The following is a 25,993-nucleotide window of genomic DNA, read 5'->3' on the forward strand; positions in this document are numbered from 1 at the left end:
CGGTCATTGTAGCAGGGTTTGGTTATTGCAGCTGGGTTTGGTCATTGTACCAGGGTTTGTTCATTGTAGTAGGATTTGGTTATTGTACCAGGGTTTGGTTATTGTAGCAGGGTTTGGTCATTGTAGCTGGATTTGGTTATTGTACCAGGGTTTGGTTATTGGAAAGTAGGCATATGAGTTTGGTTGTTTTCTTGTTGGGAAAGTAAACTTTACAACTTAGCAACAATGGCCGACTGTAATCCAGTAAAGGATTTAACACTACTTACTTTTAGTCATCAAATAACTCTCCACAACTAAATCGTTTGCAAAAATCTTGTGGCAAGCCAGACGATTCGAGAATCAAGTTAAAAACTCAAAGACGGAATATATCTGTAGCTGCAGAAAAAAATGTGTTTATACTGTTGCTGTACCTACCATAGAATAGTTCCTTTACTGAGTTATGTCATAAACAATATTACGTAATTCGATTAACAATTGTGACGCGCTTGGTTACACACGCCTACACGGTGGGAGAGTAACCGGTTTAAATAGCGATATGAGGTCTTGCTATAGCCCGGACTCGACAATTTACAACAGATAGGAATCAACGCAGTAATGTTTCATACAATGACGCGATTCGCATGATTGGCAGGATCGCCTCACTGCGCTGGTCCTTACTTGGCGATCACATTTAACGTATCGGGTTTATATTAGCTTTACAGGCTTTGTAGCCCCGGCATTGAAGCCTAGCTGGATCAGCCTCTTTTCTGGTTAGTCCAGGCATTGCAGCCTGGTTAGTCCAGGGTCGTGAGTTCAAATCTCACTGGGAGCTTGATTTTTCAAATCTTGCTTCGACTTGTCGGGAAAAAGTGGCTGATCCAGCTGGACTGGAAGACTGTATACCTATTTTTAAATGTTTTGACCACTCATGATCTATCTATTAACACGGGGAATGCCAAGCATTAATGTTTTACCAGAATCTTCAACTTCTAATCTTGGCGGTGGTGAACATAAGGAAGTTTTCAATAAATCACCAACACGTTCACGAAGATACTCTCCTAATAAGAGCGGTTCTCACTCATCATCTGCGATTAAAAAAAAAATGGTTGGTCCCTGTGTAGAAATTGCAGTTGCAATAATTTATTCGTTTTCCTGTTGATATTTTATATTTGTGGAGCCGTTTGGTATTTAACTTAAATCACGTTCACCTGCATGATCTGAGCATGCCCTGTGCAAAATTATTGGAAATTCTATGGCCCGGAAATTGATTAGGTTTTGGCTTACATTAACAGTTGCGTTTCGTATGTAATGTTGAAACAGGATGGCCCTTATTTCCTTTGTAATAATTTTAGGTAATTCTTTCAAATTGTTGTTTATTCATTGCTATTGTATTGTTGTTTGCTGGTTACTAGTTAGTTACCTCTCTGAATCACGCATGCAACATATTATAATTCGACAAAAGAATTGACTAAGTTGTGTTCACTGGTGCATAAAATAATTTTTATGAATTTTTTTTGATTTCGCCGAAATGTCGACGCGGTACTGTTTTTTTTTTTCTACATGTGTTTATGGATACGCATGAGTAATTATTAAACGTAGGATCTTCGTGTATTGTTCAATAAACCCTTTTTTACAACAAGGATCAAGGGCATTTATTTTACATTGAGCTGGTCGAAAATTTGTCACATGAGTATGTCACAACGCAGAAGTTTTTCATGCTGTCGCATGACAATTAAAGGCAGGATCGCCCTACTGCGAATTAAACGCCGTTACCCAATCCCAGCTATGGTGTATGCCGTACACCATAAGGTTCACTGCCATCTCAACTATGGGATTGTAACAAAGCTGAATGAATGCCACTTTTTTCGACATGATATAAAAAATCAATCTTCCGGTTGGGTTTTGAACTCGACCACTACCCTGGACATAGGTCGGTTCGGACGTCATAGGTTTTCGAAACACACTCGGGAATATTGTAACCACCAGAGTTCGCTAACCTTTGGCATGCAAAGACCCAGTTGCACTACTACTGCACTAAACAAATACATCTTAGGAGCCGCAAAAATTAAGTTTGCAGGAATTATATTGACTCTTTAACATAGAAAAGGATAAGCGTCAATGTACTTTTTAAGTGAATTCGCAAAACGCATAGGAACAGTTAAGTGCTCCATATGTTTCGAATGTTTTCGTATTTTGTGTAAGTTGCATACAGATAACTTATACCATGTTCATCAGCATGCTCCAGGCAAGATCTGTGTTAAACTTAAGAATTCCTATGGACCAGAACGGTTTCAAATGTTCGCCTATATCTAGCAACTACACCACTTTATCTGCTTGATGCATGATCGCAACCAAATTTAAGTTTTGGTGTCTTAATATACCTTGTACGAACGAAAATAGTCGGAATTTATAACATAGAGGAGCTAAATTTACATTTAATGTATTTGGATAGTCATTGTGTCCTAACTTGTGTACATACTTGTGATTTGTTTTCAAAAAATCGTTTTAAGTTGTGTTCACTCGTGCATGAAATATATTTCGTTGAAAATAAAATTATTTCTCTGACATGACAGCAGTAAAAGTTTCTGTTTGCTCGAACCTGAAAAAAAGAATGGGCAAAAAACGAAAATTCTATAAGGGTTCAAAGCAACAACATTACAAGCGTTTTAAGGACGGTGAATGTGGTAAAGTGACAGCTGGTGTTCGTGGCATTTTAGTTACGCATGATAGGGGAAAAGAGAGACCGTGTACAAGTGACATTTTCAACATACTTAATTATTTTGCAAACTTGTGGCATGGACCTGAGTTAGACCAAAAGCTAGAATCTCTGGGTGAAAATGAACAGAGTGAAAGTGATAACGAAGAAGTTGACATTGATACTGCTTTGAATGCAGAAGTAAAAGATATTAAAGATGCAATTTCAAACAAAAAACACAATAAGAGAAGATTTGCCCTATTAAAGAGTGGATGCAACAACATCATCTTTATTAGAACTCACAATATAAACCCAACAGATCTTATTCAGCGTATTGTCATCAGTTTAAATGTAGCAGAAGCAAAGTTGCCTGATTGTCCTCTTCCTCGACATATTCTCAGAGTCCACCCGGCTGCTACCAGTTGCAAAGCTCACTTACTTGATATTAAAAATGAAATTGAATCCTACTTACCTGATGCTTTCGCAACAGTATATAAAAATCAAGCTGAGGATAATGCATTTAAAAAGGAGTTTGCTATCTTGTATCGCGGAAGAAACAACGATCACTTGGGAATGCATGTGGTGACTGAAGCTGTGTGTAACAGTGCTGAAGCTGTGGTTTCAGATTGGCAGTATAATTGTCGTTCTGATAAAGTTGTTCTATTAATCGACGTTATTCAAGCTGTGTGCATGATGTCTGTGGTTCAAAACTATGCTCATCATAAAAAATTCAACTTTCGAGAGCTCTGTAGACCTCACACTGAAAAGATGTTTGAGAAAGTTCCTGAGAAAAGTGTTTCTTCCAATTCTGGAGATGTAGTAGGATGATGTCAAATGTGCAAAACAATATATGACCAAATATGAAAACAATATGTGATATGAAACATTTTAGTCACAAAGGAATACAAATCCTTTCTACAATGAAATTAGTTATTTATATGTCCAATTGCAAACAACTGGTTTTGTTAAAATATTGTAATAGGTTTTGTGTTTTAGATACATACAAATAAATAAGCTTGATAATTTGCAATGTCAACTTCAAATGTAAGCGAGCATACTGTTGATGTGGATGCTGGGGTTAGTGCTGGTGACGTATTGATGCAAGGTCTGCCAGTGAAGGGAAACCAAAACAACAACAACACAGAAAAAGAGAGTGAGGTGCATGTTGATGCCCGTGGTGTTGGCGACAGCGGATTTTTCTCTAAAAGAAAGCAAACACCATCATGCATAAGTCACTATAACATGGACTTCCAGAATCGCGGATATGCTGTTATCATTAATAATGAATCCTTCCATTGGTGCACAGGTAAGATTTTGTGGTAGTGGAATGCAGACTTGTGTTGTTGAGCTCCATATGTTGAAACCCTGCATTTTTTCAAAGGAATGAACAAACGAGTTGGAACTGATATTGATGCAAACAACTTGGAGAAGATTTTTAGGAAGCTTGGATTTGAAGTTGACATGCGAAAGGACATAGACTGTGTTACATTGCATGAGGCAAGGTTTAGACTGCATTGCAAACTCATAACCCCATTTTTTTGCAACCATTACAATACCTTGTCAGTTACCATCTGCACTGGTGTGGCCTGATAGTTTAAAACACTGTATATATACAGCTCACTGATCCTTATTAGATCAATGCTTTCATAAAAATACGTAAGTTTACAATGATGACAAGCAAATACATTCTGTTTTGCAGGTGGTGGAAAAGTATGCCAGTACAGACCATTCCGGTTCAGATTGTTTTGTTCTGGCAATCTTAAGTCATGGTGATAATGGTTGTATTTATGGAACAAACGGTACAATCAGAATCAGGCAAATTGTTGACAAATTTCGGGGAGAACAATGCCCTTCTTTGGCTGGCAAGCCCAAAATCTTTATGTTTCAGGTAAATACATAAAAAACAGTTTTTCTGTTTGCAATACGTTGCATGATCAACAGCCTGTCAGGGTAATTTGGGGTACCAGAACAGCCAGCATAGTTTTTACTATTCTTTACTAATACATGTAAACTGATAAATATATGTGTGTTATAATGTGTAGGCTTGTCGGGGAACAGAGTATGAAGTGCCTGTTGAACCGACAAAGGATGTGATTGATGGAGACGTGGTGGACCAAGGACCTGACAATCTCACTGTTGTAGATAGTGGACCCGTCCCAACCCTTCCATCAGGATCAGATTTTCTTTTTTGTTATTCTGTCACAGAAGGTAAAATTTGATTCTAAGATATTACAGAAAAAAGAAATTGTCTTGTTTTCAGGGTTCTATTCTTTTCGCGACACGCTGTTTGGTTCGTGGTACATTCAAGAGTTCACAGATGTCATGGAGTCATTGATACTGGATGTCCCTGGTATGTACTTTGATTTGCAAAATATTAATTTGAAATTACATATGTATCTATACTGATTGCTAACTAATTAAAGCAAAACTTTCACAATAAACAATACTAGAAATACATAAAATCTGTGAGTATGAAGGTTGCAAAAAAATCCGTTGTTATGTGAAAATCCAAACTATCTGCTGGTCTCTTTATCCTGGAAATTCTGCAATGCGTTTGTAATAGAGTTAAATGATGAACCAACAAAAGCTTTCAGCGAAAATTATTTCCGTCAGTAAAACTTTGTGTAGAGAATGTCCTGAGGCAGGGGTTCTCTTTGTGGTTGAATTTACGATCTACTCGATGTTGGCTTTATGATGCAATGGCAGTAACTGAAAAGGCTTAGTGGTGCAACGGCCCAATGCCTTTGTTCCATGTTGCCATTGACTTCTAAATTTATTGGCACCGGAGGCAGGTTATTGACACACGGTTTTGTGCAAATTCAGCTCATAGTGTGCGATTATGCGTTTCGGTTGCGACACTGCCATTTTGATAATGCTTGTTTTCAAGCTTAGCACAGTATATCCCGCAAGATTTCCAGTATACAGCCAACGTTTGGTATGTTGTAAAATGTTTGTTGTTTCAACTTCCGCGTATAAGTCGTATGTTCTGACGTGATGTTTTCTGTTACGCCGTTATTGTCTGGTCGTTCATTTTCGCCAAATTACTCGTTACCGTAAGCTCAATAACAGGGTAGGCGCTTGTGTTTGTTCGTCTACTTCTCGTAAATGTTATTGCGCCATTTGTGTTTCTCGTAAACCATAGTCGACGGTTGAGTGAATTCGCGTGGAAAGGCTTGGTCTTTGCCGTAAACGGTTGATTGCAACACGTTTCGGCGCACCAATTCCACCGCCACTAAACGTGCAGTTGTATGGATCTGTCAATATGTTTTTAGGACAACTATTTCATCCTTGACTTAAATAGTCTGGAATTTAATGGGTAAACACCTCCAGTTAAAATGACAAAATTCACAAGCCTAGTGTATAAATGGCCTTATTAAATTTGTTGTTTTGTCATAGTGTGGTCGTTAAATACGTTACAAATGGGTTGTCGTCAAAAATTGCCAAATAGAGTTGTTCGAACAATCTATAAACACAACAAACTAGAAGTGTGTTCCTAACACAGCGAAATGCATCAAAATTTTTGGTTGAATGAAAAAACCTTAAACACAGTAAATGCAAGGTTGTTAAATTCTCCAAAATTTCACAAAAACAAACGTTGCAAATTTGCTTCGTAGAAAGTAAAAGGGAGGCGATCGACTTCATTGACGTCATGACTACCGTCAACGCGAAGGTTGCGTCGCGGCGCGTGACCCGCACCAGTTCTGCGCATGCGCGCGGCAAAAAGCAAATGCCCTGCTTCCTGTCAATGCTTACCAAGAAACTTTACCTGTTGCCGAAATCGCGGGATAAAAAGAAACATGGCTTTCGCGGTTTGTTTGTTTAACTGCAACAAAAGCACCCTTGCTAACCGCCCAATTAGTGGTTAAAATTGGTGCTGACCTTTCTCTTAGCCGGTCGTGTTCTGCTTTGTGTTGACCGTTAGTGGGCGCTCTTTCGTAATGCCAACACAATTCTCAAATGTTTTTTTTCCATATTTTTTTGGATTTTGTTTCATTTCCCAATGAACGAATAAGATTCCCCTTTTCTTTACATGCAAGCTGCACATTATTGTTGAGCCCTAAAAAATGTAAACCCCACTTGCCCAGGATTAAGGTAGTTTTATTGCTTGCCATTTTCATGTAGTTTGTCTTGCAATACATCGTACACTAACGACCTTGCACTTTCAAATATTCGCATACATGCGCTATTACAAGCAAAATAACTCATTTCACCATCGCACTGCATTCTATTGTATTTTATAATTTACAACTTAAACCTGCCATCTTCATACAGAACCATAAACCACACAAAATCATATTCCAATACTTCATGCGTTCCGTTTTTGTCACACTGTATATTTAACTCTAAATAGCAAAAAAATTGTAATCGTTTTATAATGTTATTGTCATGTTATGGTGTCTCTAAGTTGCACGATGTATTGCTGTGGTATTTTACATTGCATTGGAAATGTTTTGAGTATAGGAATTTGCCAATCATGATGTGTTTTTTTCTGAACACTTGTTAATGCAGTCAGTTGCAAAATGTTGCTGAATTCTATCTTTAAAACTCGTCATTTTCGTCTCGTGTTGAACTATTATTCTTCAAATATAGCTTCCGCTAGCTGGCGCTAAAACGCTGCTGATTCGTAGTTACAAGCTGTGTCTGGATCTAACTTGTCGCCGCTTCTTCAACCTTCCTCATTGTAATCTAAACATTGTAGTGAGATTAATCGCTCTGTATTGCACAACATTTGCCATTGTGGTAACAGTATTGCTTCATCGAAATTCTTCACTATGTACAGACTGTCAATAAACTAGTTTGCTAGAAAAATTGTGGTAAGTTCATACCAGTTGCGGACTTTCAGGATGTTCTGTATTAACCTAATCTTTATCTAGCTGTTGGTAGTACACAATGCTGGGTTTTAACATTTTAAAGGCTTTACTGCTGTGCAATACGAAGGTAAATTTTTGGTGTGTTTATTACCGTTGTTTGTATTCGCTCATTTGCTTGTGTTGCTTGTATGGTTGGTTTTATGTAACAATATGCTTCTATACTCTTGGGTTTTTTCCAAGTAGAAATTGCTGTTAACAAACTCTTATTTTGGTCTATGTTTAGAGAAATGGAGGTTTGCGTATTAATTTATGCACGTCCGTAAACATGTATACTTGTTTCAGCTTCGTTAAACATAAAATCCATACAATATATATCTGCGTTTCTAGCAAGCCACCTCGTTTTTCCTGAGAATTTCGATTGTTTGTCACAAAATTAGTAAAATGACAGGCGTTTATTTTTTCTTGCAGAAGAGCAACGCGAGGACGTTGACTTCATCGACGTCATGACGGCGGTCAACCGGAACGTGGCGTCACGTCACGTGACCCGCACCAACTCCCGACAGATGTTCGGCAAGAAGCAGATGCCCTGCTACCTTTCAATGCTCACCAAAAAGTTCTATCTTTTCCCGAAGGCGAACAAACGTCCCAAAAAGTCGACGGAAGTTTGATGTTCCTGGGGAGGTTATTTTCGTGAGTTCGAGTTGAAACTGTGCGGGTACGAACTGCAAAGTAACTGTATTAATTTGCCTACTGCGACGCTCAACCGCGTTGTTGTATAAGTGTTGTTTTGATTTTTTATCTTCACAGGATTTGGCAGAGTGGCGACTCAGTTATTTCTGTACTGTAGCATCTGTTTTTCCCATAATGCGATTGTACTTGTGTATTAAGTGACTTTTTATTCATATGTTTTTCATTTGTCAGTACACACACACATGATCAGTCATATCATCCGCATAGTATTACACACATAAACCTGTAACCGTTAATACATTTGTGTATTGTGTTGCAACTGGTGTGCCATCGCATTTACCCATATCACAACGTAGCAAAACTAACCGTATCAATCCACTGTCAACTATCGAACCATTTGTCCCTTTAATGTAAGATTGCAAAGCGGAATTTCTACTTATATTGCCTGGTCTATCTCGTATAATGTGTCAAACAAGTTTGTGCTTAGCACGATTCAAAACAGATTTGTTTTTGTGTTGATGAAAAAAAAAACGTTTTTTAAAAGTCGTTTTAACTATCATGAAGAGCGTAAATACCCAATTGGTGCGAACTGTTTATTCATTGCATGTTGCCTGATATGTTTGGGACTGCCGCATAGATTTGGTCAGAAATTTCGTATCAAAAGATGTTTTTTAATCCTGTTTAGTATGTGTCCGTTTTGGACTTTTGTACTTGGGGTGAAGTGTTCAACTTTCCAGCATCTCTCATCCGATTCGGTGCAATTTCTATTTTATGTTAAATTTGGTTTCTCGGTGCATTTGTTTGAACGTTGTCTCGTCGTTTTGTTTCATCACTCTAACAATTTAAAGTTAAAATTTGTGCCCCCACTTTTTACCCATACATTGTTGCATTATCTCCAACATTGTGAAACCGCCTCGCAATACAAGAATGTTAGTTTCAGATGGACGCTTAATCCAGATTACTCGAGATTTTGTCCAAACATCGCAGAATTTATGATCGTTAGTTACGTAGTTGAGCGTCCACACACATATACAGTGTGATTGTCGGAGAAAAATGACTGGCAATGAATTTCCCTGTGTTTGTTTATTTCAGTGGTTTTTAACCGTTTTTATCTCATTTCCCACCTACAGTTTGAACGGAATCCTCATTTCCCATACTGGTATTTTTATTTTGCTATATCTGTTGTAACTTTTTCGACCGCATGGGATGACCAATTACCAAAAAGTGGATGACACACAGTGAATACAGAACATAATGTTTCTTTTCCAACTACTATTGTCTGCTTGTGCCTAATAATTACCCACCTAAAACCCTATAACTTCCCACCTGTTAAAAACCACTGGTTCACTGGGAATGTAGTTCACTGACTATTGCAATCAATTTGAAGTAAGACAATACGCAATACCATGTTTCTGGTCCCATGAATGCAAACATATTGTTTTTTTTGTGGTTTTATAATGGAGGTTGTATACTTTGCCACTCACTGATGTGGTTTCAAAATTCAGTTTTGTTGCAAACAACAATATTGCAATGCACAATTATTTTGCAGAAAAAAACATAAATATTTTACCCGTTTTTTGGGGTTTGGCCTTAATTCAAGTGCAAAAAAATAACAAATCAACTGTCATCCATACAATAACCCGATTTAACCAAATCAACACTGTGCCAAACGATCGCAGCCACTTGCCAGTCGCCAAAAAGTTAATGATTACAACTTCAAGTGCTATCTACGTCTGACTTCCCTCAGCAGGCAACTATATCGAAAGTCGGTCTTAATTAATCAAGTGATAAGCTTACCAGCAGACTAACAATACCCTGCAAGTGAGTTTCGGTCAAGTATAAGTGAAAATTCTGGGCATGGAAAACGAAACAACTATTGAGTTAAAGAAGAAGGCAGGTGAAGTTCTTGGGCAAAACTCGTCAACGAGCGACAACAACAACAGAAATTGCATGGAAGAGAGTGTAGTCCAAGTTGATGCACAAGGTGTTGGAGGGCCTGTGGGACTAATGAGAAAACGAAAAGCAAATCTACCACGTATCGTTCATTACAACATGAACTTCAAACACCGCGGTTATGCTGTTATTGTGAATAATGAAACATTTCATCGGAAGACTGGTAAGAAAGATTTATGTAAACGCTACCATGGCACTTGTCGGGTGATGTTTAATAGATTAATTTTGAACAGTATGTTACGTAGACTTCAAAAGCACCCATAAATTTACACATAACAGCATCTTAAACGACTATACGTTATTGTGATATGTTATACTGTAGTAAAATTTTATGCAATGGCATGATAGGCAGGATCGCCCCACTGCGCAGGTCTTTGCTCGGCGATCATAGCTAACGTATCGCGATGATGAGGTTTTCGGGCTTGGCAGCCCAGGCATAGCAGCCTAGCTGGATCAGTCACTTTTTCCTGACGGGGCGATTCTGCCAATCATGCCATTGCGTGAAATATTATTGAACTCACGACTATAAGACTATCGGGTCTGCACTTTATCCTACGAGCTTCGGTATCTAACTGACAAAGTGCTCCGGTATGCAAAAGTTAATATTTGCGTTTGAGAGCACCACCGTCGTATCCGGGCAACAGAAATTCTGTAACTCAGCGATGCCTAGAATGCCACAGGACGTGGGTTCAAACCTCACCGGGAGTACGTTTTTTGCTGAATGGAAATTTGGCTGCGGTGCCACTAAAATGCCGGCATATATGTATATGTATATATATATACATGAAAATGTAATGGCATTCTTGCAGTTTTGCGGCACGTTGTCGAAAGAAATTGTAGGATGTTTACGGTAGCATCTTATTTCACAACAGCCTTAAAAAAGCATTCGCTTATTATTCCTGACAGTCCATTATTGAATACTTCGAATATCTGATAACGATCCGTCCTGATGGTACAGGGTTAGATGTGCGGTTCGGGAGTGACGTTGATGCCAGAAATTTAAAAAGGATTTTTAGAAAGCTTGGATTTCAAGTTGATTTGCAACAAAATATATCGAGTGCCGCTCTCAAAGAGGTGAGGTGCAAATCTTTTAAGCGCTTCCTGCAGGCTATAAGCTAAGCACAATTGACCAATTTGAAACACTCGGGCCCAAGCTTGAAAAGAGGCCTCGCCCATAAAAATCAGGGCCCTATTTTGCCGTGAATTTTACACCAAAAAGCAGGTCGTATCCCTATTTTTGCTTACGCGTATTTTTCCTTGTCGAGTCCAGTCCAGTCACGTTTATATGTACTTGCAATCTGTTTGTACACTGTATATATTTTTTGAAATCTAAATACGTTGACAGTGACTTACGTTTTCCAGTTGACAGACAAGTATGCTAAAGAAAATCACTCAAACTCAGATTGTTTTGTTCTTGCCATATTGAGTCACGGCGACAACGGTTGTGTTTTCGGAACAGACGGCACAGTAAAAATCAAAAGGATTGTGGACAATTTTCGTGGCGATCAATGTCCTACTTTAGCTGGCAAACCAAAAATATTTATGTTTCAGGTATAATAGAGATATAGAAGTTTTTAATTTAAGAATTGATCCAATTTTATTTATCATCAAATTTGTAAAAAAAATACCATATGTTTAAAAAAATTACGCCGATATATTTTTGCCCTACTGATGGTAGGTTTAAAGTGCATATAACACGGAAAAATAAAACATGTTAATATTTACACTAAAAGATGTTCATAACTTTAAAAGTGACCGCGTCATAGGCACTTTAAAAACATTCATCATTGCTCTCATATATATCTAACTATCCGAATTTAATGAAAAAGTAAACACGTTTATAGTGGAGAAAACTAATTACACAGGTCAAAAGTAGGCACCTCTCTTGGCAACAAACACATTTGTATTAGCCGCATCAAATAAGCACAAATAATAAAAATGTACCCTACACTGTCGCAACCCTGTCTATCAAGTTTTTCACTTTTAGACTTGCAGAGGAAAGGAATACGAAACTGGGGTTTCTGTTGCACATGACGTGGTCGATGGAATATCAGAAGATCTCGGAAGCGATGAAAACGCAATAGCTGTTGACAGTGGCCCGGAACTTACAATTCCATCCGGGTCAGATTTCCTATTCTGTTACTCAGTCGCTGAAGGTAAGAGATTTTGGGTGGTAGCCCACGGCATACATTAGGCATTGATTTGTTGAAGATGGCTGAATATCGATGCTGTTTGTTAACAGGCTTTTTCTCTTTCCGAGACAAGTTTTTCGGGTCGTGGTATATTGACGAATTCACTAACGTGATGGAAACACTAATCTTGGAAACGACAGGTAATGATTTGGCATTTTTTATGTTGTTATGTTTATTTTGTTTCACAAAATAAAACTAACTTTCAAACACTCACAAAAATCGATGTTTTTGACCATAGACGATCAAAGGCAGGACGTGGACTTTATTGACGTTCTGACAACTGTCAGCCGCAGGGTGGCGCAACGAGATGTTATATACGGTGGTTCCATCAGAATGTTGGGAAAGAAACAAATGCCCTGCTATCTGTCCATGCTTACTAAAAAACTTTACCTCCACCCAAAGATCCCGATAAAGTTCTAAATATAAATTGTAATTTGGAAGCGCTTCTATTCGAAGGAACCCACTTTTAATGCATTGTTGCTTCTTTGCAAAAATATGTTACCTTCTTTGTGCTCTGAAGCATGTAAATAATTAAAACTCTGATTAATTTCCTTTGATCCTGGAATTTTTTTTTCAGTGTGGTGTATCTATACGCGGTTTCTTCACTAGCATTTCTGTTTTGTCGTAAATGCTGTTTCAGCAGCTAATGGTTTGAGGAACGTAAACACGATATTCTCAATCGGGAATACCCAGTTCGTCGTACATCTATTTGGAATTGCATTGAAGTTGTCACGATTTCTGCTTTGTACATAGGTTATTGTGAATAACACAACAGTTCGTTGGTCAGTTGTGACCTCACCTTTCGACCTTCGGAAGATATGCTTTGTTACCTGTGCGAGCCCCGTTATTAACAACCGTTCGCCGCAGGTTATGAGAAGCAATGAAAATTTGTTTGTTTTCTCACGAGACAACAAATAATTTCCACCCGACTGAGTTAATTGCGGCTTACATCGTGTGAAAAACTTGCGTTTGGGAAAAATTGCCATAAACGGAACGTCGTCAATTGGTTGATAAATGGTAACCACCCAGGACAGGCACAGGAGCCAAACTCGAAAAGCGTTTCAGACTTACTGACGCCGCCATTGAGGTTCCACCAATCACGGTCGCAGGTCGACTATGTCATCGTTGTCACGACAACGGTCCCATGACCTCGTCAGAAGAGCGTAATAACGCATTGTACAAGAGGAACCTCTTGGCCTGCTAAATACATGCTCACTTGCGACTTGGTGTGGCTGGAAGTGCCAACCGCTGAGGTCATGCCTCGAGAATTAAATCTGGCATTTTTCAAAGGCCACGGATCACGGTTCTCGGCATTACATAAGAGGCCCTAAGCTGTAGGAATTATGGCCTGAAGGGCGTATATTTTTAGTGCACAATTTGCATTTACTTGCCCATAATTCCAGTCAGAGCATGTTACGTAAGGTTTTTTCATTTTTTTTAACAGAATGTCGAAATTAACCTTTCGTGCAGTGAACTTTTCTGCTCTAACGCATCAGTCCACGCTAATTGATTCGCAAATGGCTTGCGTTACACACGTCGACATATTATGCTGCCTTGTTATGAACTGTATCCGATCGTTTTTCTGCGTTCCTCAAGTTAATAAGGCATTCAAAGGTAATAAAAAACAACCAGCGCATTGATGTAATCGCGACATGAATACTCCGGAAATTATCCGGAACTTAAAATGTATTGCGGAAAAATATAGGCGGAAATCTCTTTTCGCGCTTGTGTCAAAATCGATAAAATACTGCAAATTGTCCATTGAACGGGCTTGAGGGCAACGCGCTTCTTGATATGGATCGCGGATCACTCAATCTGCGCTTGTGGTTGGGATCGATGCACTTGACCGCGAATTAGTCTGCCCACCTATTTGCGTGCTTCGCGGGTTGAGGCTTTGATAAACGCTTGTAAGTGTACGCTACAGGTATGTCACCCAATTTCGCGAATTTCTCTGTTTTTGATGGTTGATTGCCAACTGGGCAGCCTAAATAGGGTTCATTTTATGGCCTATAATTACTGTGACTTTCGCCATCGCGTGCCGACGGCCACTGTCACGTTTCTAAAAGGGTAGAATTGACGTCATATTGTTGAATTTTATCACGAAGTGAAGAGGGCCTTACCCCAAAACTACAAGGGTTCCACTATGGGTATTAATTGTTGTTAAAATAGCCTCCCAGTAATCTTAATCAACTTATATTTCGGATCGATTGAATTTACACAAAAAACTAAACCATTGTGTTTACGTATACTAGGCGAAATTTCTTAAATAATTGAATGATTTCACCATTCACAAGAACGGCGTACCGGCAAGAATTCTTTCAATGGAACGGCGTACCGAACCGTTCCGGCTTACTTTCAGCACTGGCAAATACAGCCCTACTTAAACTTTGAAAAACCAAGAGTATTTATGTTTCAGGTAAATTTGGAATGTAGAAGTTTTGAATACAAAATCAAACCTTTTTCGAATCTAGTAAATCATAATTAACTCAAAAGATTGGGGCGATCGCTTCAGAATAGTGCAGTCTGCATACGGTCGCCATATGGTTAAATGCCACTTGTGTAACGCGCAAATATGAAACCCCCGTTAATTGCATGTCTCTCAAAATCGCATTAGTCAAATGTTGAAACTGTTTTAAATAGAAACCTAATTTTCTCGGTCTTTAAGTTGCGTCATATCTTGGAGATACTGCCCGACGCGGCAAGGGAAATCCCCCAAACATTTCATGCTATGCCGCTGCGAAGAGTTTGCAAACTATTTAAACTCAAAAATTAACTCACTGTGCGCTATGATCGTTGTTGTTGCGGTCAAATCTACACCATATGTTATTCCAGGAAACGTATTAGGCACATTTTATTTCTATTCAATTCAAGATTATGTTTTGTTAACTCAACTCTAAAACGCCCAACTTCACACGTGGAACATTGTCTGATCACAGGATTCCTGTACTTGCATAAGTTTGGAATACACGTTAAAATAACGACAAAACAATTAAAAACCAGCATGGCAATACGCAGCGTTAGTCAAATTACGACCAAAGTCTGACAAGGCGTAAAATCCAACAAGCCACACTCACTTATAATTTCGTGATATTAACAGGGGAAATCGGTTTGTTGGTTTTATGATGGACGTCATCGAGTTGGCGCCCTTCCAAGATCACAAACTACGCACTAATTGCATGTTGCTTGGTCTGGGGAACAAACGCAAATCTATATATGCATCTCATAAGTTGTGCGCACCAGTTCCAAGAAACCGTGCTTGTATTGCCTGCACCCGTCATCAATAAACACTGTAGGGAGGAATGCAAATCAACTGCGGGCGGTTTATGCGAGGAAATACCCGCATACCATGTAACTTTAAATATAAATTATACGCAGTGAAATTTGATCAGTGCTTTTCTTCAGCAATTAGTAACGATTTGAATTGCGGCATGCACGAAATGGCTGCACTGCAGATGCAAATTACGTCATTGAAAATTTGTTTTGAAAAACACGAATTCCCTATTTGACTTAATTGAGTAATTGTCTGATGTGTTGCCGTGTACCAGGTATGGTCTCATTAAACTGATTGATGATGACCTATCCCGCAAGTAATTTTTTTCCTTTCATGTGTTATTTTCGTTTCTGACACATTTTGAAACTGCATTCCCTATGTGGTATATGTGCAAATCACCAATTCAGTTCGAAGAAACAGGTTTAATTTCAAATTAAAATAAAATTTGAAAGAAAAAATAGAAATAAGAGCGCTTAATTAACATCGGTTGTAATGATTCGGATTAATTGTCGCAAATTGTAATTGTTGCCACCGACCGATATTCCACATGAAGGCGCATGTAGTGTCATTAACTAAGAGGTGCCGTAATTAGATTTTGCGGCAAAGACGATTACATTGGCCTGTGGTCAACTGCTTCGCGGTGCACCGCAAAGTTCTGCATTTGCTTTGGGAGAATTCCCCGGTGTAATTCTATTCCACAAAATCCAAACTGGGAAAATCCAGCCACAAAACAAAATACCTTGAATTTACATATATTACTACTAATGTTGCCAGGCATATTTCATTGCTGCGAATATGGCTTTTCATTTTATTCTGTCAACGTTTTGGCCACCATACAGCAGCGTTCAATATTGAATTTAGGATCGAGTTATTTTAATTATCGATGGTGATTCGAAGGTCAGTGACAAAGTTTTTCGTTCTCAGATCTGCGTCCTAGTATAGAACAAATATCGAGTCGACAAAACACGCCTTCATGTGTTCATTTTATTCAAGAATTGGATGCGTGATAATAAATTTCCGTATGGTTTCTTTTAAAACACAACCCTTGTTGGAGGGTGACTTGCATTGTGGCGATCGGTCGCTTATAAAATCCGGAACACCAAATTTAGAAGGCGAAACTTCGCAGTCACTGCAGTGTTGGATGTGGCATAAGCATGCGCGGACTTTTCCAGAAGGCAAATATAGACCAAGCATTAGTCTTTGTGACTCCAACGCTATTCTGGTTGCGCCGTTTAGCCATCGACATTTGTTGAGATGCTCTACAAGAAGGCCATAACGGAAGAATTCCCCGCAATTAATTGCTTACGTTTGGTGTTAGCTGATTGTTTTAATCTGGGCGCTACCGGCTTAAGATTGCTAGTCGCAAGCCACCGGTACCTGTGCCATACCGCGGTAACTAACCTCCATAGCTCCACAAGGTCCAACTCTCGCCGAAGGCTACCTTAACCATCAGGTTACGTCGGTATTTTATTAAAGTTTGTATTGACGCACGTGATCGTACAAGGCGTCCACAGTCCTTATCACAGGCATGGTAAATTCATCAACAGCCTACATGGTGTAATCGGTTTGTTCGCGGCGGTGTAGTGTGGTAAATCCCGACTGAAATGCCGACCGACTATTCTGGTAATGTGTAGTGCCCGGGGCCACGCGCACCACCTACGCTAACGCAAACAAATTTACTTTGGCGGCGCACGACTAATTACAGGGAACTTCTCGGCGCGACATAATTTGGCCTAATTTCGAAGCCACTGAGACAAGGGTCAAAACAAGCAACCGCGCACACCCACTTCTTGAGGTGGAATTTAGGTGGGAACCATGATTGGCGGGTTCGTTTGACCGCTAAGTAATTTGCATTTGTTTTTGTCCAAAATGATCGTGTAGGTAAAAATTGACGGGGAGTAAATTTACAGAAATTATTATTTTTATTCAAATATTTTATGTTTGGGGGGTTCAATGAAAACAAACTTGCTTGGATGTAAACTGCAAATTAGTGAAAAAAAAAACGTTTTTGGGACAAGCATTTTTCAGTTTACTGCAGAAGTTTGTACAACATATGACTAAACACGGAAATTGCATCGCTGACCGGAGGCAAGTCTTTCTGGTCGGGACTTCATGCGAATGCAATTTACTTTCAAAGCATTTTAAGTATGTCTCATTTTTAGAACTTAAAGTCAAGCGGCTCTTTTTTTCTTTTCTTCCAAGAAACGCTTTTGCTACTTCTTTATGTTATTCGCTGTCGTTATTAAGTAAGCGTCCAAAAGTTTTGTAATTACGTTTTAAATTTAACTTCTCGTTGGTCGATATATCCATAACAAGCCAGAGAGGCCGGAGAAACACTTGGAAACAAGCCAACGGCCATTCTAATTGCTCACTGTTTTAGCATCGCGACGCCGTCGTTATTACCATATATCCCGACCGAGAATGCGCCAAATCCTTCTACCCAAATGCAACGGATCCATTTTGGGACCATGGGGGCGTCTGTATTGAATACGAGCACACCACGCCGCGGTTATTTCAAGAGCTCCAAATCTTTGTTGCGGGAATGCTCGTGCGATGCGCAATTAAGTTGACAATTACTCAAAAATCTGGCCGCGTTTCGGGTAAACACGAGGCTAATTAGGCTCAATCTCGAATTTTTGACGTAATTGATGCAACTTCTTCAAAACTAAGGGAGCGCGCATACTTTTTCTCCTTTGTTTAATCCTTTTTTTCTTTATTTTCCATCGAGAATGGCTCCGAAGCTTAAGGCGAACTGGCGTCTCTTGTGGACACTTTGGGCGTCGGCAATTAAGAAGTCACGTGACTTTGGGCTAAGCGGTTGGACGGAGGATATAAAAGAGCAAAGCTATGGCTCTGACTAATCATTCAGCGTCAATCGAATTCGACGACACAACCAGAGACAAGCAACGAGAAACGAAAAGATGCGAGCAGCGAAGTTTGTTACTTTGTCTGTTGCAGTGATCTGCTTTGCGCAATTGTCCACCGCGCAGTACGGCCACGAAAAAGGGGGTAAGCAGCACTAAATATCAATAACTGTGTGGCATGGGTGGACAATGAATTGAATGACATTGTTATACAGGCAATCCACCAAATCCATGCACTCAGAGCAACTTCCCGTGTGATGTCAACGCCGTTTGCTCCAGCAACGGAGCGAGTTTTACTTGCACATGCGCTCAAGGCTACGTAGGAGACGGACTCTCCTGCAGTCTCCTGCGTAAGTTATAAGATTTTCTTGATAATCAACGAGACAGAGATTTCATTTAAATTTATTTTATTTTTTCAGCCACTCCACCGAACGATCCTTGCAACCCCAGCCCCTGCAATTTCCATGCAACCTGCGGATTGGAAAACGGCAATGCTGCTTGCATTTGCAACCCGGGTTACCAAGGCAATGGTGTCGACTGTACCAGTAAGTATTCGAGCATTTGAACTTTCATTAAATTTTCCTTGGTTAACGCGTTGCATCGATTTTAGTGGTTCCACCGAGCAACCCGTGCGACCCTTCACCATGTCATGCGGAAGCAATTTGCGAAGCTGTTGAGATTGACTCTCACACTTGCACTTGCAATGACGGATACGTCGGCAACGGAACTTACTGCGAGGAAGGTGAGTGAGACAGATTTGTCAAGTTGGTCGCGAATTTGTAAACATTTTTATGGTAGTTTTAAGCTGTTTAGTCAATTCGTCACAATTCGTCGCTCTGTTTTTGCCAATAAAAAGTCGAGAAGCAGCGAATATTTTTTTTTTCTGAACGTGGACCCTTTAAGTTAAGAAATAAAACATGTAAGAGTATCGCTAAATTTAAACATTGACTAATTTGCAACAACTTTTATTACGGCAGATCCATGCGCTTCCTGTCACGCCAACGCGATGTGTTATTCGTCCGGTACGATCAGACGTTGCGTCTGCAAGCCTGGTTTCCAGGGGAACGGCATGGAGTGTCGACGTAAGGAGATGTGAATACGGCGAATCAGGTTTCGCTGTTGAGGCTCAACTTGTCGTTAATCCGATTTTCTTTTCATAGCGGCCGATCCCTGCAACGGAGTGACCTGCCCTGATAACACGCAGTGCGTTGAGTCCGGAAAGTCGTACGTGTGCCAATGTAATCCAGGCTACGCGGAAACTGACGGCAGTTGCAAACGTGAGTTTACCGCTTTTATTTGTTTTTTCTTTTGAAGGAATTTGTTTTTTTTACTCTATTTGCCTGAAACATATTTTTGTATTTGCAAGCAGTTTAATATCAAAAAAGTTAAAATGTGTGCTTGGACCTGCGTAATACCGAATATTTTTAACAAATAAGCTCTTTGCCTATATACTACCAAGGCAGTTGCACGCTCCGTATAAACAAATAATTGTAGAAATTTTCCTTATCAGCAACCAACCCATGCGCGGCCGCTTTATGCCCCGAAAACACCGTTTGTCAAGCCAACGGAAAAAGTCACATCTGTCTGTGCAAGGAGCACTATGTCGCTAACAACCAGGGCCAATGCGTCCGTGAGTCACAATTTCACAGTTTTACTTTTTTGAAGTAGCTTTGCGATATCTCATTCACAACTTTTTAATATAGCCAAGGACCCATGTGCGAGCGCCACCTGTCCAGAACACTCTACCTGTCAGGCTAACGGCAAGTCGCACACGTGCGTGTGCAAGGACGGCTATTACCAGACCAGTGAAGGCTGCAAATGTGAGTTGAAATTGAAAAAATAAAAAATAATTCGCCTAGCCCATCATCAGAATCCCACTCTTTGGTTGTGTGTCAAAAATACGTTTCTTGTTATGTTTGCGAAGTGAAAAATGTATCTCAAGCATAAAATAATTGTGTAAGAAAATCTTCTGGAAAAGTCATATGTGCATGTCATCGTTTACAAAAAAAAACAAGGAGTCGTAAGAATGTGTTAAAAAGAAATTATTTATTCCTGTGGTGTTGAGCTTTTCCCACCACCGATATTACATCGTTGGGCGGAAAATTACACAATATTCAGAATAAGTGACGTAACATGATGTCCATGTTTCACAGCAAGGGACAAGTGCGCTAAGGTAACGTGCCCAGATAACAGCGTATGCCAATCAACCAACAAAGGATATAGCTGTGTCTGCAAGGATGGCTACACCCAGACTGGATATGGCTGCAGACGTAAGTCATGTTTACTTCAGTGCCGAGCATCACGTTCCTTGACGTTATGTATTTGTGTTTTTCCTGCAGCCAAAAATCCATGTGCTACAATGAACTGCGGACAGTACAGCCAGTGTAAACCACACGGGAAGCAATACAGATGCGTTTGCAATCCCGGCTACAGGCGTTCCTCCACTGGCTGTGTCCGTAAGTATTCACCTACTATAAAGAGTGGGCAACTTCTCCAGTCGGCGGGCCTGATATGGGAAATTAAGTACTTGGCGGGCCGGATTCCAAAGAATACAAAGAACTAAAGAATAACTAAGAATCACTATAATTTGACATAGTAAGCAAGGGATTGTGGCAGACTGTGGCCGCGGGCCACATTATCATGTATGACCGGAAACTGTCTGCGGGGCGCTCAAAATTCCGTCGCGGGCCGAATCTGGCCCGCGGGTCGTATGTTGCCCGCCCCTGTACAATAAGAATGCTGTTTTGTTATATATTCTCGTTACCTGTATTAACTTTTTTAATATCATTTGCTTGTAATTACTTTTTGTTTACTCACGACGACGTTCGACGGTTTTCCAGCATCTTTATCGTTTTTAACCAAATTTCCTTTCGCAGGTGTCGACCCCTGCTCTGGGAAGAAGTGCCCGGCCGGCTCCACTTGCAAAATTTACGGCAAGTCTTACCAGTGCGTCTGCAACAAGGGATACGTGAGATCAGGATATGGTTGTAGACGTAAGAAAAACATATTATTCATTACACTCTACCGTAAGAAACAGCAGGAGCTCAAATTAAATTGTTCGTTTTGTTTGAATTTAGCTCGTGATCCATGCGCCAGAGCCAATTGCCCGGAGAACAGTGTGTGTCAGAGGGGCAAAATTGGCTACACCTACCGCTGCATCTGCAAGACGGGCTTTGTTAGTTATTTGAAGGGCTGTCGTGGTAAGTGCTACTAAATACAGACCTTATATTATATATTAATAACACATACTTGCCATTACGGTTTCTCATTTTCCGAAAAAAAGCAGAGCTTGATATACAATTTTACTGTTATTTTGCTTTCAATGATATTTGTACGAAAATTACCACTGGTTCTGTCTCACAATCTCCTTTGACTATAAATAGCCCTAAAACTGTCCCAGCAAAACAAGCAACACTGACATCTCTATAAACTTAACCCATATTGTGCTTCATCCTCAGCATACAACCCTTGCACCAGCTACAGGTGTCCGGCTTACTCCCACTGCACCTACAGCGGAAAAGTTCGACAGTGTGCATGCGATGAAGGCTACGTTAAGACCAAATACGGATGTAGACGTGAGTTGATTGTTTACGTTTTGCAACGTGCACTGTATCACGAATGAGGTGATTATTTAATCGTGAATTTTCTTTTGCATTAGGCCCAAACCCATGCGCCAACAACGATTGCAGCTCACACGCTACCTGCTCCGCAGCCAAGGGAGGTTACAAATGCGTCTGCAAGTACGGTTACCAAGGAAACGGAAAGATTTGCACTCGTAAGTGGAATAATTGTGGAAATTGTTTCTTATTTGAATTATCCCGAATAGTCAACATATGAATTATCCCGAATAGTTAACATATGAATTATCCCGAACAGTTAACATATAAATTATCCCGAATAGGCAAATGACTTGTGATTTTGTTTTAGGCCCCGACCCATGTGCCAACAATAATTGCCATCAACATGCCACATGCCAGAGCTCAAAGAACAGCTACCAGTGCGTATGCAAGTCAGGTTATGAAGGAAACGGAAGATATTGCTCACGTAAGTCCAAATAGCATTAATCTAGAGTCTAGAAATGGTATCGTTAACTGTGCACGGTAATCATGATACAACTCCTTTGCAGCCATTGATCCTTGCCGCAACGTCCAATGTCACAAAAACGCCAAGTGCGTTGGAGGCAGCTGTGTTTGCAAGCAGGGCTACACTGGTTCCGGCAAATATTGCCAACGTAAGTTTATGCTTATACTGTATTAGTGTAAGAGAACAATAATGCAAAAATGACAACTGCATGGCAACCTGAATTCTATTCATGGCGATAGCAAGCCACAAATATTAGAGGAAGTTATACTCTCCTAGACATACCACCATGAATGCCAGTGTTACATCAAGCAAAACCTTTTTTAATGTACTTGGATTTATATTCATGAGATATAAATATTGCGTTCTGCAGCTATTGATCCGTGCTACAACGTCCAATGTCACAAAAACGCCAAGTGTGTTGGAGGTAGCTGCGTTTGCAATCATGGCTACACTGGATCCGGCAAATATTGCCAACGTAAGTTTATGTTCGTATTTTCTTCTGTGTAAGTTTCGGGAAACAGGTATGAAAAAAATCATGACAACTATATGGCATTTTGAATTCAATTCCTGACGATAGCAAGGCACAAAATGTAAAGTTTTAATCAGCATTAATCCCAGTGTTAAATAAAGCATAACCTATTTCTTAATGTACTTGGATTTATTTTTCTTTAAATATAAATGTTTCGATCTGCAGCCGTCGACCCGTGCCACAACATCCAATGTTACGCGAATGCAAAATGTGTTGGAGGAAGCTGCGTGTGCATTGAAGGTTACGTCAAATCCGGCAAATCATGCCAACGTGAGTGACCTGAAATTTCCTAAATTTCTGTCAGTGCGCTGTAATATATACAAAGCACCTACTACATCAGTCAAACAACACGCTGTTATGTTTGCTTTAAAAATAAGTTCCGCACGATGTGAAATGAAGTGCACTCGTTTAGCAACTGAGAGAGTGTAAAAAGTTTCCGTTTTTCAGCCGTTGATCCTTGCTACAACGTCCAATGCCACAAGAATGCCAAGTGCGTGGGAGGCAGCTGTGTGTGCAAACAGGGCTACTCGGGAAGTGGAAAATATTGCCAACGTAGGTTTCTTTGATAGTTCACACTTATTCTAATCCCGTAACCCAACCTTTGTTTTCTGCACATTCATTTTTCTCTCTCATACAGCAAATGACCCATGCTACGGAGTAAAGTGCGGCGCCTACTCGACATGCAAAAGTTCTGGATACAAGCGACCCACATGCGTCTGCAACAAAGGATACGTCCGCTACGGAAAAGTCTGCCAGAGTGCGTAGTTGTGGTGTTTCACATATTTTTTTGAGCTTAAAAAAATAATTATAATAATGTGAGCAACAAAAGCTTGTCTAGAAAATTATTTCTCGCTAGGGGAAACAAATAATTAGGGCCACCTGGTTTCATGGTTCTCTGAATCCTGGGCCCATATTTCCTTTGCGGTAAAATTCACGGTTGAATAACAGGTCTTTTAACAGAACCAAACCCTTGCTATTACGGACGCTGTGGACCAAACTCAATCTGCACTTCCACCGACGGCAAGGCGGTTTGCAGCTGCAAACCTGGCTACGTCAAGGGCAAGGGTGGATACTGTGCAGGTAAGTCTGCACCCATGAGCGCTCGGGCAGCAAATTGAGCTTTAATCCGATTAACTTAACAACATACTTATCTTTTGCAGTCGACCGCTGTTACAACAGCCGCTGTCATGAGCATGCAGTCTGCGTGCCCAACCTATTCTGGGGATACTCTTGTCGCTGTAAGCCCGGTTACTACGGCAACGGAATCTATTGTGCAGGTGGGTGTCACTGATACGTAACAGGAGATCAGCCTTCTGTTGGCGACAGAGCGTCTGATTCAGCATTCCACTCGGTTCAGTGGACAAAAACAATGCTCTTGAACTACTGTCGATCTGTACAAGCGTGTTTGTGAGCGCCATTGCGGCAGAACAAAATATGCCACATTTACGCCAAAGGCTGAAAACATGCAATTGAAGTTAAGCACAAGCGTCGCAGAAACTCTTTGAAGTGGCACTCGGCACAGTGGAACTATAATTAAGCACGACTGACCGGTCAATTTGCCTTGTATTTATATGTTTATAAATTAGCCTACATTTGCGTGACCAAATAAAATTCTTCTCAGTGTATGTGAAACTCGACATGCCTTTCAAGTAAACAATCGTTTGAAGAACATTAAATTCTCAAAGGATAAAAACGCATTGTTACCTACGCCTCAGACATATTTTTGGATTTTTGTGAACTACGTATGTTCTGTTGTTGGCGATGCAAAAGCAACCGGAAAGCGGTTGAGCCTTGGGCCTTATTACGGTACAAGTAATGTCATTGCGTTTTTCGTATAGTCAACAGTTTCTAAAAATCACCCCATGATATTAAAGCTTCCATTTTCTAAGGAGTTACCAAAAGTTGTTTTCAATACCTCTCCTGATGTAATTTACAGCGTTGCGTCATTCTGAAAACATCTAAGTTGGCTCATTATGTTTTGCAGCGCCCAAAAAGACATGCCAGAACAGGTGCGGAAGATACAACAAGGGATGGACGTGTCAGTGTCACACTCAGTGTAAATATAACAAGAGCTGCTGTGCCGACTACAACCAATACTGTAAGTCATATGCAACTCAGAGTACAACGTCGCGTAACAACTGTAAATAATCAATCGGCCAACTGTAACATTCCGCGTTCAGAGAATAATAGGATGTTCCTATATAGCGTGCTGTGGCGTTTTACCCATTTAATAAACTTTAGAACTGTTGGTTAACAAATACACTTTAACATGCATAATGCACACATGCGATTACGTCATCTTGTCTCGCTAATTAATATCTAAACAAGCCTTTTATTCTTTCAGGCACGAAAAAGTACCCGTTCGGTGGTTGATCGACCGTGGACTTTTCGAAAGATGTGTACAGAAAACATTACTTTGCCTGTTTTTTTTCTTGTTCTGCCTGTTTTCACTTGGTTCCTCGTACCCCAAGTTTATCCGTGTCAATTCGAACAGTTTTACCGACCCGTGATCTTGCCAGAAGGCGATACGCCTCTCACGTTGCGTTACTGCCGACGCAAATGCCTCACCTCAGCATTTGTGCATCCCTTTTTGAGACGGTTGAATGTGCGCCCGCTTGAATAAACTTGTATCGTCTATATATAATGCAAAATTCGCCAAATACGACATAAAGTGCAGAACAGGGCAAGCAAATATTAGCAGAACTTCGAGATTAGACTTTAATGTTTGTCGACTTGTTTCGTGGCGGTTATTCATTAACGAGGTCGTGCTGCGTGGCCAGGGTTATAATGCCACATTTTTGGAAGGGCAATTTTTTGCAATCCTGCTCAACCGTGAAGGCTTGAGAAACTTTCGACGTCTCGTTGTTCCCGTTGTTACGGTCAGTTAAGAATCATTCAGTTGGCGGCAACAGTGTGTGATGTGTGT

The 25,993-nt window shown here is 40.2% G+C and overlaps 3 protein-coding genes and 1 pseudogene across 4 annotated transcripts; all 4 read left to right on the top strand.

The window, feature by feature from the left end:
* Window positions 1–2,580: 2,580 nt before the first annotated feature.
* Window positions 2,581–3,664, top strand: LOC145894546 (THUMP domain-containing protein 1-like). The gene has a single exon (XM_082983166.1). It carries the CDS (start codon window positions 2,591–2,593, stop codon window positions 3,500–3,502), a length of 912 nt encoding a protein of 303 aa, XP_082839292.1. The 5' UTR covers window positions 2,581–2,590; the 3' UTR covers window positions 3,503–3,664.
* Window positions 3,661–9,444, top strand: LOC145894545 (caspase-6-like). Of its 2 annotated transcripts, none has more exons than XM_082983165.1 (6): window positions 3,661–3,980; window positions 4,056–4,171; window positions 4,374–4,562; window positions 4,717–4,882; window positions 4,935–5,024; window positions 7,954–9,444. In XM_082983165.1, exons 1-6 carry the CDS (start codon window positions 3,704–3,706, stop codon window positions 8,151–8,153), a joined length of 1,038 nt encoding a protein of 345 aa, XP_082839291.1. In that variant the 5' UTR covers window positions 3,661–3,703; the 3' UTR covers window positions 8,154–9,444. The 2 variants fall into 2 exon arrangements, with proteins under 2 accessions (XP_082839291.1, XP_082839290.1); XM_082983164.1 differs by lacking the exon at window positions 7,954–9,444 and adding an exon at window positions 6,289–7,693.
* A 588-nt stretch (window positions 9,445–10,032) lies between these two features.
* LOC145895705 (caspase-3-like) lies at window positions 10,033–12,740 on the top strand. Its single transcript, XM_082984492.1, has 6 exons — window positions 10,033–10,291; window positions 11,087–11,202; window positions 11,491–11,679; window positions 12,116–12,284; window positions 12,371–12,460; window positions 12,559–12,740. Exons 1-6 carry the CDS (start codon window positions 10,033–10,035, stop codon window positions 12,738–12,740), a joined length of 1,005 nt encoding a protein of 334 aa, XP_082840618.1.
* A 5,772-nt stretch (window positions 12,741–18,512) lies between these two features.
* On the top strand, window positions 18,513–25,570 carry LOC145895706 (uncharacterized; annotated as a pseudogene).
* The last annotated feature ends 423 nt before the right edge of the window (window positions 25,571–25,993 follow it).

This window comes from Ascidia mentula, chromosome 3 (genome assembly GCF_947561715.1).
Source record: "Ascidia mentula chromosome 3, kaAscMent1.1, whole genome shotgun sequence".
NCBI classification, from domain to species: domain Eukaryota; kingdom Metazoa; phylum Chordata; class Ascidiacea; order Phlebobranchia; family Ascidiidae; genus Ascidia; species Ascidia mentula.

Bases quoted from the DNA above. Each gene is read 5' to 3' on its own strand.
- LOC145894546 (XM_082983166.1), top strand. From the start codon at position 2,591: ATGGGCAAAAAACGAAAATTCTATAAGGGTTCAAAGCAACAACATTAC.
- LOC145894545 (XM_082983164.1), top strand. From the start codon at position 3,704: ATGTCAACTTCAAATGTAAGCGAGCATACTGTTGATGTGGATGCTGGG. The intron at 4,172-4,373 runs GCAAGGTTTAGA...TCTGTTTTGCAG, and splicing joins ACTGTGTTACATTGCATGAG to GTGGTGGAAAAGTATGCCAG. The intron at 4,883-4,934 runs GTAAAATTTGAT...TCTTGTTTTCAG, and splicing joins TTGTTATTCTGTCACAGAAG to GGTTCTATTCTTTTCGCGAC.
- LOC145895705 (XM_082984492.1), top strand. From the start codon at position 10,033: ATGGAAAACGAAACAACTATTGAGTTAAAGAAGAAGGCAGGTGAAGTT. The intron at 12,285-12,370 runs GTAAGAGATTTT...GTTTGTTAACAG, and splicing joins CTGTTACTCAGTCGCTGAAG to GCTTTTTCTCTTTCCGAGAC. The intron at 12,461-12,558 runs GTAATGATTTGG...TTTTGACCATAG, and splicing joins ACTAATCTTGGAAACGACAG to ACGATCAAAGGCAGGACGTG.